The sequence below is a fragment of the Hemiscyllium ocellatum genome, chromosome 1, assembly GCF_020745735.1.
Source record: "Hemiscyllium ocellatum isolate sHemOce1 chromosome 1, sHemOce1.pat.X.cur, whole genome shotgun sequence".
Taxonomy (NCBI): domain Eukaryota; kingdom Metazoa; phylum Chordata; class Chondrichthyes; order Orectolobiformes; family Hemiscylliidae; genus Hemiscyllium; species Hemiscyllium ocellatum.
This window is the reverse complement of record NC_083401.1, coordinates 123188805-123205925: the sequence shown is the minus strand read 5'-3', so window position 1 is coordinate 123205925 and position 17121 is coordinate 123188805. Positions and strand designations below refer to the sequence as shown.

Sequence of the window (17121 nt, the reverse complement as noted above, 5' to 3'; positions counted from 1 at the left end):
CCCACACTGACCGATGTACCTGTGATACCCAGATGACTCTTCCTAACCTTCAGGACTGACCATGGCCCAATCCCTGGACTGCAAAGGCACTGTTCGCCAACTCTAGTAGAACCAATTGCCTGAGTAACCATAGCTAAAACACTGGTCTGCAATGAGATGATCCCTTTACCAATAACTAGCTGTAGTTATTTTTCTGAGCTATGTCTAGTTTTTTTAGGTCATATTTATTTTTCCCAGTTTTTTTAATGCTAAGCCAGGATTTTTTGCCCATCACTAATTGTTCTTGACCTGAGTAACTTGTTAGGCCATTTCAGAGGGCAGTTAAGAGTTAACCACATTGCTGTGGGTCTGGATTCACATGCAGACCAGACCAGGTAAGGACAGCAATTTCCTTCCCTTAAGGACATTAGTGAATCAGAAGAGTTGTTCTAATAGTGTTTACTTGGTCATCATTAGGATTTTAATTCTAGATTTTATTGAATTCAGATGTTGGAATCTGCCATGGTGGGATTTAAACTCCAATCACAAAGGTTTGGATTATAAATCCAATGTCGTTACCATCGTGCTGCCATCACCTCCTTCACTTCACTCAGGGCTGGTCTCCTTTGACTGCCAGCAATGATTGAATTTGATTGAAACACAGATGCTGTGTTGTTACATAATCTGTTGTTGTAGCTGTGACATTGATGTGGGCTGGTGCTGTACAGTGATATATCTACCCCCTTAAACTGTTCACGGCTCTGAATCGTAACAAGCTGTCTGCCTGTTCCTCTGCACAAAACAGCAATGCAAACCAGGGAAGCTGGCAGCCTATAAGTTCTGGCTGAAGAACCTACTGCATTAAAAGGCAGTGCGAGTGACAGAGGCTGTCGGTCTGTAATTTAGGACTGAAGAGCCTATTTGGTGAGAAGCAGTGCAAGCCAGAGAGGCTGTTAACTTCCAAGTAAGTGCAAAATTTGTGAGCACCAAGAAAGTAATTCAAGTGACATAAGATGCACCATGTACACATGCATGAGATCTGTGTGTACCCCTGTGGCCAAACAAACCAGGCAGAAATGTACAAACACTAACCGTGCCCTGAGCTGCAGGTGAACTCCTGAAGGGCTAAAATGCTGAGTGGGTTGCATAGCTGTGATGATGTGGTGAAGCTGATGAATCAGCGATGCCCACTTGAATAGAGAGAAGGTGGAAGAGGACAGTGTTCGCAGAGCATGCAAGGAAATGATGGAGAAGTGAGCTGTGCTGCCAGGTAACTAATCTGACTTTATTGTCGGGAACTGGCACTGCCTCATTTCTCAGGAAGATGTGAAGCATATAAAAATGAGGTGAGATTAGCTGTTAATGAGATACAGATACCTGGGAATAAGGTAATTACTGCTCATTAGCAAGATTCAGAACTTGCCATGTAAACTTTATGGGAAAGTAGGAATTTATTTTTCAACATTGGGGAGTTGATTTTTTTTTTCATTCTTATTGCGCTTTTCCCAATTTTCTCGCCATTGCTATTGCTGCAGCAGGCAACCAAAAGAAAACACCTTCTATTTCAAACTTCATCAGACCCATAGTATTACTGGATTTAAGAGTTGAATGGCAAACAGTTGATGAGAAATCTCCTCTCAACATAATGCTGCATCCAACAGAGAATAGCAACAGGGATCTGTACTGAAACTCATTTACTGAACAATATCAGCTCAATTCTCCAGTGACTGTAATTTTGCCTGACAGAAACAAAGATGGTTGTGATGGCTGGATTCTGTCATCGAAGTTCCAACATATTGCTGCAGGGATTTCTGAGGGAAAGGATCATCAAACCAATGATCCTTAGCTGCTGCGTCAGTAACTTTTGCTCCTATGGAACATCAGATGAGGCATGTTCACTTACTCTTCCATAGTGTTAGACTCTGATGACAGCTGCTTATAACTGCAGACAGTACATGTGGCCTTGTGAATCTTACCATCTTGAGAACACATTCTTATTTAAAAGAAAACACTAGTCTACATTGGGACAGCCAAAAAACATTTGAACCCAGGGCTTTAGGAGGATAAGAGGTTAAACTCAGTCTTGAGTGTAATATGCTAGTTTTCACAAGGTGAAATAATAGTTTCAGAATGTTTGGAAAACCTATCAATCCTTTTAGTTGTCATGAATACTTCAAATTAAATCATTCACTTTACTGTAAAACATAAGCATCAACAGGAAGACATTGCTTTCGACTAGAACAACTTCAGTGGAATCAGCACCATATCAACTAGAAACTGAGCTGCTTTGTGCACTAATTGAACTATCCTTCCATATTTCCTGTCTCCAATCTGACCCATGAAGATTTTTGGAGCCATAAATTTTCAAGCTTGTTTCAGGTTCCTCCAGTGCCATGTGCTTGTCTATCTCTACTCTCTCCAGCCCTAGAAACCTCTAAGATACCTTGACCCCTCCAATTCTGAACTTTTGTATACCTCAGTTTGAATTACTGCAGCTTTGGCAGTTGTGCATTCAAATTAGACCCTAAGTTCTGGACTGCTCTCCGTAAGTTTCTCCAACTTCTGCTCAAAACCGATCTCTTTAACCAATCTATTGGTCATCTGCCATAATGTAGCATTATACAGTTTAGTGTCAGATTTTATTAAATAATACTACTGTGAATTGCTTTGGGACATTTTTACTACACTAGCAGTGAACACTACAGAAATGCAAGTTTTTGTTTTGGTGTGTTTAGTACATGGTGTCTGTTTTGGCCTATGTGTATGCTACTCTTTAAAGAGCTTTGTCGCAAGCACAATGATAATTTATGAACTGACTTGTTGTTTAACTCGATGAGTTAATGCAAAGTTGAAATATCTTGAAGTGACACTGTTCCCTGATTTTCCCAGTTTGGGATGGTAGTTTTTCATCTGTATGAAAAATGAGCTGTACAAAAACTGAGAAAAGCCATATTGAGGATAAGCAGACTAACGTTGGGATTTCTTTTTGTCAAAGACCTCAGTGCGTCCTTTCGTGGAAGTTTCATTCCAACGTATAGTCCGTCAAACCAGTACTGCAGAAGGTCAAAACCCTAACTGGAATGAAGAATTGGAAATACCATTCAGGTAAGCTTTTTTAAAAAGTAGTTATTTGGATTAAAGTGGCCTTTGATCCTTTTGATCTATTCCTTCCAAATCAATTTTAAAAATTCTTTTTATGGGATGTGTTTGTTGTTGACTAGGGCAGCACTTGTTTTCCATCCCTAATTACTCTTCAACAATGTAGTTTGCTCGGCATTTCAAAAGGGAGTTAAGAGCCAACCACATTGCTGTGAGTCACATGTATATGAGTCACACCAGCTATGGACAGCAGATTTCCCTCAATGATACAATCGACACTGTTTGCATGTTTAATAGAGGGTCTCTGTCCATGAGCCCCAGTGAGTTTTCTCTCTCAATTGTCTGCTGCTCACTTTATGATCTATGCATCATGCCTCCATGTGTCTTTCTTGCTTTATCTTGCACTCACCAGCAGCAGAAGAGACCACCTGAGATTTCCACAATTAGCCAGGAACTGCCCTACACAGTAAACATAATGGGAAGGAAGCAAAAAAAAAGTTTCACAGGGCATAAAGATGGGATTGTAGAGAATTCGTTGGAAATAGAATCTCACATCCATATAAGTGTTCTGCTTTACATCATCACCTGTCTGATCAACTGTCTTAGTAACGGGAGAAGTGACCTCCTGCTTAAGTGACCTCCTGTACTTCCTCTGTATCCTGAGGGGACCTGTAGACATTGAATAGTACAGCACAGGAATAGGCCCTTCGGCCCACCATGTCTGTGCTAACCATGATGCCATTATAAACTAATCCCAGCTGTCTGCACATGGACGGTATCCCTCTATTCTCTGCATATTCATATGTCTGTCTAAAAGCCTATTAAGCATTCCTGTCATATCTGCTTCTACCATCTCCCCAGCAACGTGTTCCAGGCACCCACCACACTCTGCATTAAAAGACAAAGTGCTTTGCAAATCTCCTTGAAACATTTCCCCCCCATCACCTTAAATCTATTCCCTCTAGAGTTTGACATTTTCACTTTGGAGATTATTCACCCTATCCTTGCCAATATAATTTTATGTATTTCTTTCAACTCACCCTCAGCCTCTGACGCTCCAGTGAAAGCAATCCAGGCTTGTCCAAACTCTCCTTATAGCTAATATACTCCAATCCAGGCACCATCCTGGTAAACCTCTTTTACACATCTTATAGCAACGACTTCTTCATGTGGATGCAACTTGGCAGCCATTGGAGGTTTTTGCTGGTCTTGGGCTGTCTTGTGCAACTGTCCCTCCTCAATCTCTCTGCATCTTTGTTGTACTGCACCAGTGATGATAATCCCTGCTGTGGATGAATTCATCAGTCCTGATTTTAAAACGTATACATGAGGACCATCATGCCCTAACAATGTGAGCAGTCAGTATTTGCACATACGATGATTTGGGACATGGAGGGCTTTGACAAAGAGGGTGATGGAATGCTTGTATATGGACCTTTGACATAGTGGAACTTCATTCAATCTATGTAGTACCAGTGTGGGAGGATTTCTGAAACTTTATACAGTTACCCTAATCTGAACCCTTACATTGTTTAAGAAAGGTAACATTGCATAGAAAACAGGTTGTTAAGTACCTGCAGTCTAAGATGAGAAAACGTCAGCTTCCCCCTTCCTAACAGACTTTGAGACATGCCCGTTTGTTTGAAACACATGCAGTGTCTTTGCCACTTAAGCAGCTGGTACTGTGACATTGATGTAGCACAGCACCATGCAACAACATGTCCATCTCCTGCTAGGAAATGTGATAAGACAGAAACATTGTCAGCCTGTAAGTTTTGGAATTAGCTTTATTGTCACATGTACTCACATGAGTACAGTGAAAAGTTGACAAGTCACCACTTACTGCACCATCTTTGGTACCTAGGTACAAATTCTTAAGGGGGAAAATAAAGAAATAAAAGTTCAGCAATAGATTAGAAAAGTACAGAAATAAGAGTTCAGAATAACAGTCCTTCCAACTCTTGAGGCAGGAGTACCAGACATCTGACTCCACACGGAGGCCGAGAGTCCATGTCCGTGCTGGCTTTCAACTTGGACTTTGCCCGTGCCACCCGAGAACGGGAGGTAAAATGAAAAAGCTAAAAAAATGCGAAAAGAGAGAAAGAGAAAAGAAAAGCAATGGACAAGATGAGCTCCAGCTCAGGAGACCTCTCCACCGTCATTTGGAAGAATGGTGGCCACATAAAAAAAAGACAAAGCAAGGCAGGGATGTTGTAAGTGCAAAATGAGCGCTAAAAAAATCAGGCTTCAATGCATGAGATATGTGTCTGTCCCTCCATTCATCAGGAGAAAATGAGAACTGCAGATCTTGAAGGGTCAGACTTGGAAAAGGTGGCACTGGAAAAGCACAGCAGGTCAGGCAGCATCCGAGGAGCAGGAGAATCAACATTTCAGGCATAAACTCTTCATCACCATTCAAATCAGCCTGACATCAGCGTACTGATGAAAGGGGTCAGTTTGATCCAAGGTGCTGGATTGAAGGGATGAACTGTATTCGAAGGGGTTGAGAGATGTACTGTGGTTTTATGAAAAAACTGGTGTGTGTCTGATGCCAATCTCCATTTCCTGGTGATGGGGTGGGAGATACAGTCACTGTCTGTGGAGCATGCCCTGACATGTTGGAGATCACTGGCTGAGCTGGAGCAGCAGGTGACGCGGTTTGACTTTCCCATTGTGAATGGTTATCGTCTGATTTCTCTTCACCATGAGGGAGAACAGGCAATTGTGCATGAGTGAGGCGAGAATAGGTAATGACATGATGTTAATTAGTGCAAATAGGCCACTTGCCGATCACCACTCTGATTCTCCCCTCACCACTTGGTTGCGCAATTAAACTTTTTTTTCGCTGTAAAGAATCTCATTTTCACCTCCCCATATCTTCCCAACTGATTTGGCATTGCCTATGGCATTCTGAGGCTGGGAAAGTTAGATTACACTAACTGCATTTTATCTAAAACTAAAAGAAAAGTCAAAAACTAATTTTGTCAATTTACAAGTTTCCTTGCAGGCTGTTTTTAAGATCGTGAAATGTTAATTTGTGTGGGAAGTATATGTAATTACTTGCTGTACCTGCAAATTAGCCGACACAGTTTGTATTTCATAAGATTTAATTTTGTTAAGTGCAAGTTTCAACGCATTGCCATTAATTGCTTTGGCAAATTTGTGGTGCTTACGTATGTAAGTTTATTGCTTGTTTCTAGAAGCTCTGTGGCTTCTAACCTTTAGATGTAATTGCGTGCATCTGTGGAAGTTATTATAGTACCCCAGTAATTCTGAGTTGAGTCACAGATATTGTTATCTGATCAATGATCTTTGAATAGTCTACCAATAAATGTTATTGTCCCTTTTGGTTTAACATTTTTAATCTCAGTTTCATATTTCTTTGGTTCTTCTCTATCAATGTTTTATACTGTTTAAAAACAATTTCCACAGTGACAATATCGTACAGGGAGAAAGTGAGGACTGCAGATGCTGGACATCAGAGCTGAAAAATGTGTTGCTGGAAAGGTGCAGCAGGTCAGGCAGCATCCAAGGAGCAGGAGAGTTGATGTTTCGGGCATAAGCCCTTCATCAGGAATGCCATTCCTGAATGTAGTACAGGATCCATTTCACAAGTGTGAAGAATGTGTGCCAACACATGATACCATTTGCTATCTATAAAATAAGTGCTTCTTTTTCTACTTTAGAGGATATAAACTAAATGTAACATTTATACCATTAAAATGCCAGGCATTGACCATCTCCAATAGGAAGCCATCTAACAACCACCCCTTGACATTCCATAGAGTTACCATCACTAAATCTCCCATACTCACCATATCAATATAGTGGCTGCAAGAGAAGGTCAGAGGCTAGGAATGGTGCGGCAAATAACTCACCTGACTCTCCAAAGCCTAGCCATCATCTACAAAGCACAAGTCAGGAGTGTGATGGAATACTTCTCATTTGCCTGGATAGGTGCAGCTCCAACAAGATTTAAGAAGCTTGACACCATCCAGGATAAAGCAGCCCACTTGATTAGCAACGCATCCTCAAGCATCCACTCCCGCCACTGTCAACGCTCAAAGCAGCAGTGTGTACTACTACAAGATGCACTGCAGAAATTCACCAAGGCTCTTCAAACAGCATCTTCCAAACCCTTGACCACTTTGATCAAGAAGGGCAAGGATAGGAGATATACGGGAACACCACCACCTGCAAGATCCCCTCCAAACCACTCACCATCTTGACTTGGAAATATATCGCTGTTCCTTCACAGTCACTAGGTCAAAATTCTAGAATTCTCTCCCTAAGGGCATTGTGGGTCAACCTAACAGCAGATGGACTGCAGCGGTTCAAGAAGTTCACTCATCACCACCTTCCGAATGGTAGCTAGGGGCCTGGCAATAAATGCTGGCCAGAGATTGACATCCACATCCCATAGATGAACTAAATAAATATTATCTACCATATTACAACTTAGTATGTTTTTATTTTCTTAGTATTTTCTGGTTATTTTATGAATCATTTTAATTTTCTGTTCTGGCCTTTCTTTAAGGTTTGTAATTCAGTGCAGACAATGCATCGCTAGAGTGACTGTCCTTCGTCCCATGAGCGACCTCATGTTGTGACCATAGGCACCTGGGAGGAGCTAGAAGTCAAGATGGGGTAACCTTTGAATAGCTGAGAGCTGCACAGTGTAACCTTATATTTGTTTTTAAGCTTGAAGGCAGTTAGGCATAAACAATGCAAAGGACCTTTTTTCCCAGACAGTTAGGAAAAGCTAGAGAGTTATGGGGTGGTGGGGAGAAGCAGGAGAATGGCTGGGTGAAGAGTGCACAGTGTGATTTACCCTGGATCCAGTACCCCCAGGGATAACATTGAGTGGATATGTACTTAAAAAGGCAAGATTTTCAGTCAGTTGGTGAAGGAGCAAGAGAGTGGGATTGATTGATTGCCCTTTCAAAATTGATACAAGCACAATGGTAGACTATTCCTAATTTGTTCAGCGTGATTTTTATATAGCGATACAAAGCATCTTGCTGAGGAATTATTTACTAATTCTTAAGAATTTGTTATTAAATAGTAATAACTGCAAAGATGAGCTGGTGCGTGAGTGCTGTAACAGTTAGTGCCTGTTTTGTTTGATTTAGAGCACCAAATGGCGATTACAGCACAGCAAGTCTGCAGTCTGTTTCTGATGACGTGTTCATCAATGTCTTCGACGAAGTTGTTTATGATGTTCTCGAGGTAACCTTAAATGATTGTCATATTTAACAAAATCAACCCCATTACTAAAAAATCATATGAACTCTTGAAAAATAATTCTCGGTTTTTAGGATGACAGAGAAAGAGGAAGTGATGTTCATACCCGTGTTGAGCGACACTGGCTAGGGGCTGTGCAGATCCCATTCAGTACCATCTACTCCCAGTCCAGGGTAAGGAGTCTTGTTTGTCTATAGTGGAGAGTATTTTCATAATGGTAAAATGTAAATTTATGTGAGAAATATATGCATCCAAAAGCTAGCCTATGTCATTTGTATTTGTTTTATGCAAGTTTCACCACTTTGCAACTCAGTCGCTTTGCCAACTTTGTGTGATTATACTTGCATGTTTATTTTTTCCATAATTAATAGCTCTGCAGCTCAAGATCTTGAGAATTTATTGTTTGTATCTGTGAGTTGCAAATGACTGCTATTAACACCAAGGCCTCATTTATTCATTCATGGGATGAGGGCATCACTGGCTAGGCCAGCACTTTATTACCCATTCCTATTGCCCAGTGGGCAGTTAAGAGTCAGCCACATTGTTGTCGGTCTGGAGTCACATGTAAGCCAGACCAGGTAAGGATTGCAGTTTCCTGCCCTAACGGACATCAGTGAACCAGATGGGTTTTCCAGAAAATCGACAAGGATCGATGGTCATCATTAGACTCTTCATTCCTGATTTTTATAAAAATATTGAGTTCAAATTCCACCAAATGCAGTGGCGAGAACATTACCTGGGTCCCTGAAAGGACAGTACAGCCGTAATACCACCAGGCCATCAATTCCCCTTGAGGTGAGGTGATGCTGTGATGCATCAAGAAACCCTTACAAAACTGGAGTCAATGGGAGTCAGAGAGAGAATGATCTTCTGACTGGCGTCCTACGTAGCTCAATGGGAGACAGCCCAATGGAAGTCAATCTCCTCAGCCCCTGCGATATAGTTCCAAGTCATGACAGTGGAAGCCTTCAGTTGATTGAAGAGGGTTGGAGCACTTAGGCTTGATGCTTTCATCTGCAGTCATGAAATTTCTGAATAAAGAGAAAACAAAAAAACAAATCCAGGGTCAATCAAGCAAAAATAAGTTATCACTTGATCCATTTGTCTTTGAGATGATGCAATTTATGGTCAGCCAGAAACTCATCCAGTTCTCTTTTGAAGGCATGTAGAGTGTCAGCAGCTAGACAGACATTTGTGGTCTCATACTCTGGTTAAAGAACATCTACTTCTCTGACTTTTTAATGATGATGTATTAGTTAAATGAGTGACACCTGGCTGTTTCCACACAAACTAGTATGCTCTTTCAAAAGAAAGAAAAGAAATCTATCAAAAGGCTTACTGTCCAGCTCTTTCATTACGATGTAAACCTCTATCCAGTTACCCTGAAGTTGGTACACTGCTCTGCAATAAGTATATTAAGCAATCAGCTGCTTAAGCATATCTAACTAGCAAATAATCATTCTTGTAGATTTTGATCCTTTTCCACAGCCACAATGGTATCTTATATGAGGGAACTAAACCTGGGTTCACTGGTCCAGATACATCCATTGAACAAACTGTATGGCAAAATGGTGCCCTTGCATTTGTACTCAGAGTCCAATCTCTGAAGACTTGACGTATCCCTACTGAACCTGACTAACTTCTCTGATAACTTTGTGATTTTAAAGAAAAATATTTATGTCTACTGGTACTCAGAAAGCGAAGGCATTCAAGTGAAAGGGCACAACCAGTAGCCAATTTGGGGAGACATAGACAATAAGACCAAAAGAAATGGGAATGGGAGTAGGCTGTTCAGCCGTTGAGCTTACCTCCCCAGTCACCAGGATCATGGCTGATTTGACACTTCTCTCACCCACTTTCCTTTTCCCAATGACCCTTGATACCCCTACAGATCAAGAATCTATCTATGTTGGTCTTAAATTGGCAACCCTTAATCCTGGTGTTATATCTCTGGTTCTGGACTCTCCGGTAAGAGGAAACATCCTCTCAGCATTTACGCTGTCAAGCCCTTTAAGAATCCTGTATGATCGGATCACGTCTCATTTCTCTAAATTCCAATGAGTAGAGTCCCAACTTGTTCACCTTATGCTCAGAAGACAATCTCTCCACACCAGGGATCATCCTTGTGAACCTCCTCTGAACTGCCTCCAGTGAAATTTCAGCAAGAGATTCCAAGGAAGCACAGAGGGTGCAAATTAAAAACTCACAAATGCTGCAACTTATAAATTGTTACGGTTGATTGTAATTTTTGAAAAGAGTGTTTTGATTTTGTTTTCTTTCAATGTCTGCTAGGCCTGACATGAATACTGAACTTTGCTTTTGGTGCTTAGAATTAGTTTATAATTATATGGGGCCATGTTTTCCAACGATTCAACCTCTTTTAGCTCAAAACATTTTTACCAACAATGTTATTGACAAGTATGAGCTGATGCAACAATCTGAGAGAAACAAATCTGAGGGACCTTTGTGAACACAACGCAGAATGAAAGAATTGAAAAGGAGAATGAATTAAGCAAAGTCAATTCGATCAAATCAGATGGAGAAAGAGAAAACAAAAGTTGGATTAAAAACAGATACTGGCAGGATTTCTTTTTAAGTATGCCATTTGAAAATCTCCGACGACTTATTTATACTTAATGAGGCTCCATACTGTACAACTGGCAAAGCCCAGCTTTGTGAAAACAATTTGTTTCCCGAGGCCACACCCAGGGCAGAGAAAATACGGGAATTGAGAGGCCATTCTTAGCTTGACCCCAAAGAATAGGATCAGAAAGAGTTTTGTACAGGACCTAAGTCCATTGCTGAGTTTTAAGGTCTGCCTCCCCACCTGGCCCTCCCTAATCCTCAGACACAAAGCTGCCTCTTCCATTGGTGCGAACACTGCACTTACAAATGCAACATTCTCAGCTGCTTTCAGGGGAGAGGATCAGAAATCAGTTGTTTCTCTCTATCTCTGAGAAATTTATTGTTCATCCATACTTGAGAAAAATTTGAAATCCAACACTGTCACTGTCCTGAAAGTTTTAGACTTTCTATATTTTGCATCTGATTAATTTTTAGTGTAAAAAAAATTTGCAGTAACTGTTTTTTGCACTGGTAATCACAACACTTGTCAATTATAGAACATTATTACTTTCAATACACATTTGTGCTGAAGCAGTCAATGAAAATGCCATTTTCATAAATCATGTTGTAAAATGTGAGACTTGGACAACTTTTGTGTGTTGTCATTTAACGATTAGTTATTCATCACCTTTGTTAGATGTTGCTGTGCAACTTGCTGCAGACCGATTAACTCCCACTTTAGACTCCAGCTTTTAATTTGAACCAACCTAACTCTGTAACTTGACACATTTTTATTTTCAGATTTGACAACAATGGAGAAACGCTGTCAGGACGTGCAATTGGTTTCACAAATCACTTTTTGAATTGTCTGTTTTATAGATTGATGGCACCTTCAGGATTAATACACCACCAGTTCTTCTGGGCTACAGCAAAGAGCGTAACCTGTCAAGTGAAAGGGGTTGGGAGGCAGTTCGAAGCTTAAGTGAAGGCTCTTATTTGTCCCTCTTTATTACTGTTGAGCCTCACCTTGTACTTGGAGAAGCTGTAAATGAAAAGGTAACATAAATTCTCAATGTTAAAAATGCTTTCACGGAAAATGCCTCCTAAAATTCACTTCAAGCTGTCAGAGCCAGATCCTTTTCATGTGTCCAAACAGGATTATGAAACGTTTCACCAAAGCAAATCATTAATATTTATATACTCATACTTTCAATAGAAATCAGCTTAATTCAAGAATGGAATTATTTTATACTCGCAATTGGTATGTTTTGTAGTATTTCATTGTGACCATTTGGACACTTAGATGAACCGTGTGAGGCTGCTTACTGTCTGTTTTTCCATTTGCTCCGTTCTGCAAGGCCAAAAGCAATCCGATTATGGTTATGGCCGACAATTGAGAAACGCCCTCTAGAGTCAGGTTTCGATTCTAGGTGACTAATTTGGTGCCAAGCTCCCCTCTGCCCCAATTAGATGATATGCATATGAAAATAGTGTTGTGATGCAGACATGACATAGTGATGGAACCCTGGGTTCTCTTTCTCCTAGCTATTTCTCCATGCCCTGTTTAATTATTTTTCAAATAATTACATGCATCTCTTTCATAAATTATGGATTCCGCTCCCATTGTTATTTCTGATATGGAATTGAATGTTTAAATGACGTTGCTGGAAAGGAAAGTTGAGGAATCTATGTGAGATGTACTTCAGCTCATGTTGAGTGAGAGTCTAACTGAATTAACTTTTCCCCAGATCTTAGGAATAGTTACAGTGCTTGGTGGAGCCAGAGTCTAAGGAATATAATGCTGACAGAAGAGCAGAGCAGGAGAAACAGCTGAAACAGGAGCTTTTGACTGCACAGCTAGCATTGTGGAACAGTTATTTTCCAGTATTGCAGAGTAGGTTTTGCACTTAAATATTAGAATGAAATTTACCAAGCAATGTAATGTCATAACAAAAGGATATTTATGTTAACTACTAACAAAAGGGTATTTATGTTAACTAATTAATTTTTTTTCAATCTGGAAAAAGTTTCTGCTTTCAGTGAGAGAACATACAATCAAACCTTCATTATCATACAGGATAATGCCACCAGGAAAAAATATCAAATTTCAGAGTGCATAAGACCACCATAGACTTGAATTTGAAATTACATATAGTGTGTTTTGTGCAAATGTTAACCAGTGACATATTTCTAATGCTTGATGATATAACATAACTCAGTAGGGATAGTTTTACTTGGTGATAATATTTTGGCTGTTTTACACTTCTCATGATTTTTAATTTCCATTGTAAAGATGTGAAACAGGCTGAAAATTCACTTTTTCCCATTTACTCTATTGCCACTGTATTTAGTGAGGGATCTGGCTCCAGCAATGTCAACATCCTTTAACTGATGTAATTTTCTACAGTTTTCATTTGTTATGTTTATTATGTATCTACACACACATTCTTTTTCTTATAGATGCTAATTGACAAAATGTATTTTTACAAAAGTCAGACTTGTAGTTTTAAAGATGTGTTAAGGTGTTTCCTGCATTCCCACTATTTCTAATATAGACAGTACTGAACAATTGCCCCAATATTTTTTGTAGGTTGTCTTTTTATTTGTTTATCCACAGGATGTGGGCTTCACTGGCTAGATCAATATTTATTCCCCAAATCTAACTGCCCTTGAAAACCTGGTGGTAAGGTTTTCTTAAACTGCTGCTGTTGATACTTAAAATTACCACCTCCTCCGATAGAGTATCTGCTGGGGTACAGAGGGAGCGCTTCGCTGGTGTAGATGCTGTCTTTCTGATGTGGCACACGGGGACCGTTGAGCCGTGGGAACACTGTCATGTGCAAGTTTCCCTTCAAGCCATAAACTATGATGAATTAGAAATATATTGCCATTCCTTTACTGTCACTGTGTCAAAATCCTTCCTAACATCACTGTAGGTTCATCAATGAACTGCAGCAATTTTAGAAGAGCACTACTTTCTCCAGGATAATTAGGGATGGGCAATAAATGTGGCTGAGCCCTGTGGTACCCACATCCCGTGAATGAGTGGAAATGGAAGTGAGCACATAGCTCCATCTGTAATTGAATCAGTGCCTGATAAAGGTTCTTCAGCTGTTAAAACCAAGGTGCTATCTGCCACTCAGGTTTACATAAAAGATCCATCTGTGTTTCTTAAAATAGAGTAAAGGGTTTCTCCCAGCATTATCATCAACGTGAATCTCTTAACTTAAACATAAAAATGAATGACCTGGTCATTTATTTTGTTATTGTTTGTGGGAATTTGCTCTGCAGTTTCTTTTAGCCACATTTTCTACATTACAATAGAGACTATATTTCATTAACCATTAACCATTTTGGTATTAATATTTTAAGTTATCCAACAACATGTGTGTTATCAGAATTCACCAAACAAATGGACATCTCCTTAGAAAATGGTCACACGTAGTGAAAATGAAGAAGAAAACACGCAGCTGAATCTTTCTCAAAGAAAAGAATACTAGATGTAGCCAGAGCAACAATGTTTTTCCTTTATATTATTATGGGTTGTTTTGTCTTATGGTACACATGTGGCAACAGTTATCACCCGCTTCACTTACTTTTTATGCAATTAAAATAAATGGTTAACAAATGTTGAGTCGTAATATTTTCTAATGTGAACTTCCAATAGACAAGGCTCATCAAAGGGAATAATATACTGCAAAATTTCTGAGAAAATATGTAGGTATTTTGTTTACCTAAGCAAACCACTCTGCATTGTGAAATGTTGTTCTGTGCTCTTTAGATTTTGAAGTTTTGCTTTATTCAACTTTTGTATCTAATCAGCTTCTATACCTATAAAGTTGTTCACCTCCTGCTCTTTATATCTGTCTCTATTTTCTCTCTAATTTTTGCTGCTCTTTTGTAGATGATTGAGATGCTGAAAAAGGTAAATTATCCCTCACCTTGCAGGTTTAATGCTTTGCGCTTATAATATGAACAGCAAAATATTCGTGCAAATAATTTAAATGTTTCAATAGCTTAAGATTATTTTAAATTTAGTTTTTCTCAGAACATTGTACATCTTAAAAACTGCTAACTTTTGTTTAATTATCACAAAATAACATCTTTCTGTCTGCTGATGAGTGTAATATGTGTGATAATTTACTTGTGGTTTGTTTTGATGATTCATATTAGTGTTTAGTGTCATATCAGAGATTTTTGCTGGATTTTAAAATAAATTCTTCCTGGTACTTAATGTTTTGATTTGATTTTTAGCTTGAGACTCAGGAGGATGAGAAGCTACTTCAAAAAGCAGAAAAGTTCCAGAAGGAAGTGAAACAGAAGTTTCCAAATCGTAGGTGTGTCACTTTGGTCACAGATCTCACTGGCAAACTGGTTTTCGTTACAAGATTCATTAAAGCACTTTCTCCACCTCAGGAGCTCCTTGATGCCTTCCCTCAGGATTATGAGGCCACAACAGTGAGTTCTTTTTACATGACAACTATAAATGAAACTTGATTTGATATATTCTGTATCATTTGCAAACTTTACCCGAATAGTTAATTAAATTTATACTTAAGAATCAGTTATAAAATGAACTGTTGGATAGACAGAGAATCCAGTCCAATTACCAGTGGCTCTCAGAAAGCAAACTATTCTATGGCATTGACCCCAAAACTCCTTTGCTTCACTGATCTAAATCACTTCCGATTATCATCCACCACAGAATGTCTGTGCTGTTTTTTTTTGCGAGAATCACTTGAGACAAATTGTACTGTGAGAAAGTGAGGACTGCAGATGCTGGAGATCAGAGTCAAAAAGTGTGGCATTGGGAAAGCACAACAGGTCAGGCAGCATCCAAGGAGCAGGAGAATTGATGTTTCGGGCATAAGCCCATCATCAGGAATGTTGGAGAGTGTTGGTGTTGTGGGCCAAGACATAAATTGGAGGCATAATCCTGCATCTGTCTCTGATCCAAATATTTACCTGAACATCTCCTTTAACAACTATTATTGCTTCTTCCTTCACTGTCCCCAGCAAAGGATTCTGTTTTTTAACAACTTACTTGTATAAATGATGTGTTCACAACAGCTTCTCACTTGCTGACCATTATTTTTATATAGCGATTCCTCTTTGTTGACTCCTTAACCAGACAAAGTGGTTTTCCATATGAACATGTGAAATAGAAGTAGATTACTCAGCCCCATTAAACTTGTGTCACCATTCAATAATTTCATAGCTAATCCAATGGTGTTTCAAATTCCACATTCCCATGTAATCTTCAAACCCCCCCTTAATATCCTTTGATTTCCTCGACTAACAAAAACCTATCGACGTCCACCTTAAAATATTCAGTACACCTGCCTTTACCATCTTTTGAGACAAAGTGTTTCAAAGTCACAAAACCTTCAGAGTGAAATAACAACACAGTGACATACAGGGAAGACATTTCACAGCATAGGGCAGTGATGCAGCTTGTATACTGGGCATGCTCAAACACCAGAATTAGATAGTTACAGATATCTCAGAGGGTTGTGGGATTGCAGGTGATTCCAGGGTTAGAGAAGGGTGACACCATAAAGGAATGTGAAATCAAGAATGGGAATTTTAATATCAACATATTGTTTGATGAGGAGTCACATAGTTTGGCAAACACAGGAGTTGATAGATAAATAGGATATGCTGCCCATTAAGATACAGAGAGCAGAGTTTTGGATGACTTCAAGTTTATAGAGTAGAATGTGGTAAGGCAACCAAGAGTACATTGCAGTTGACCATTTTAGAGATAATAAAACATGGTTGAAAGCTTTAGCAACAGTTGACCAGTGACAAGGCAAAGTCACTTGCCACATTGGTGGTGGAAGTCAGCAATCTCAGTGATAACGTGAATAGATTTGTCAGAAACATTTGATTGGGATCAAATGTGGTATTGGGTATGTGAGCAGTCTGCTATAATTTCAGACCAACCAGAGAGTGCGATGGGTTTGGTAGCTAGGAAGCAGTGCTTGGTCTTCCCAATATTTAATTGAAGGAAATTCCTAAAAATCCAGTATTGAATGACAGATCAGCTTTCTGATCATAGTTATGGAGGAGTCAAGAGATGTGTTAAAGAGGTGCAGTTGGGTCCCCTCAATGGAAATAAGTATGACCCTCTGGATGATGCCACCAAAAGACAGCATGACATGAGAATTAGAGGGAACTAAAGATGAGATACAGGCGTGATATCAGAGTGCAAGAGCAGAAAAAGAAGCCATT

General features: G+C 39.5%; 1 protein-coding gene across 5 annotated transcripts in view; it reads left to right on the top strand.

The window, feature by feature from the left end:
- Window positions 1-17121, top strand: part of cc2d2a (coiled-coil and C2 domain containing 2A) — a 210618-nt gene that overhangs the window by 171337 nt on the left and 22160 nt on the right. For all 5 annotated transcript variants that reach the window (XM_060831773.1, XM_060831764.1, XM_060831753.1 and 2 more), the window contains 5 exons: window positions 2975-3084; window positions 8211-8307; window positions 8397-8495; window positions 11767-11943; window positions 15142-15345. In XM_060831773.1, the coding sequence (XP_060687756.1) occupies window positions 2975-3084; window positions 8211-8307; window positions 8397-8495; window positions 11767-11943; window positions 15142-15345 (687 nt within the window). The remainder of the gene's footprint in view (window positions 1-2974; window positions 3085-8210; window positions 8308-8396; window positions 8496-11766; window positions 11944-15141; window positions 15346-17121) is intronic.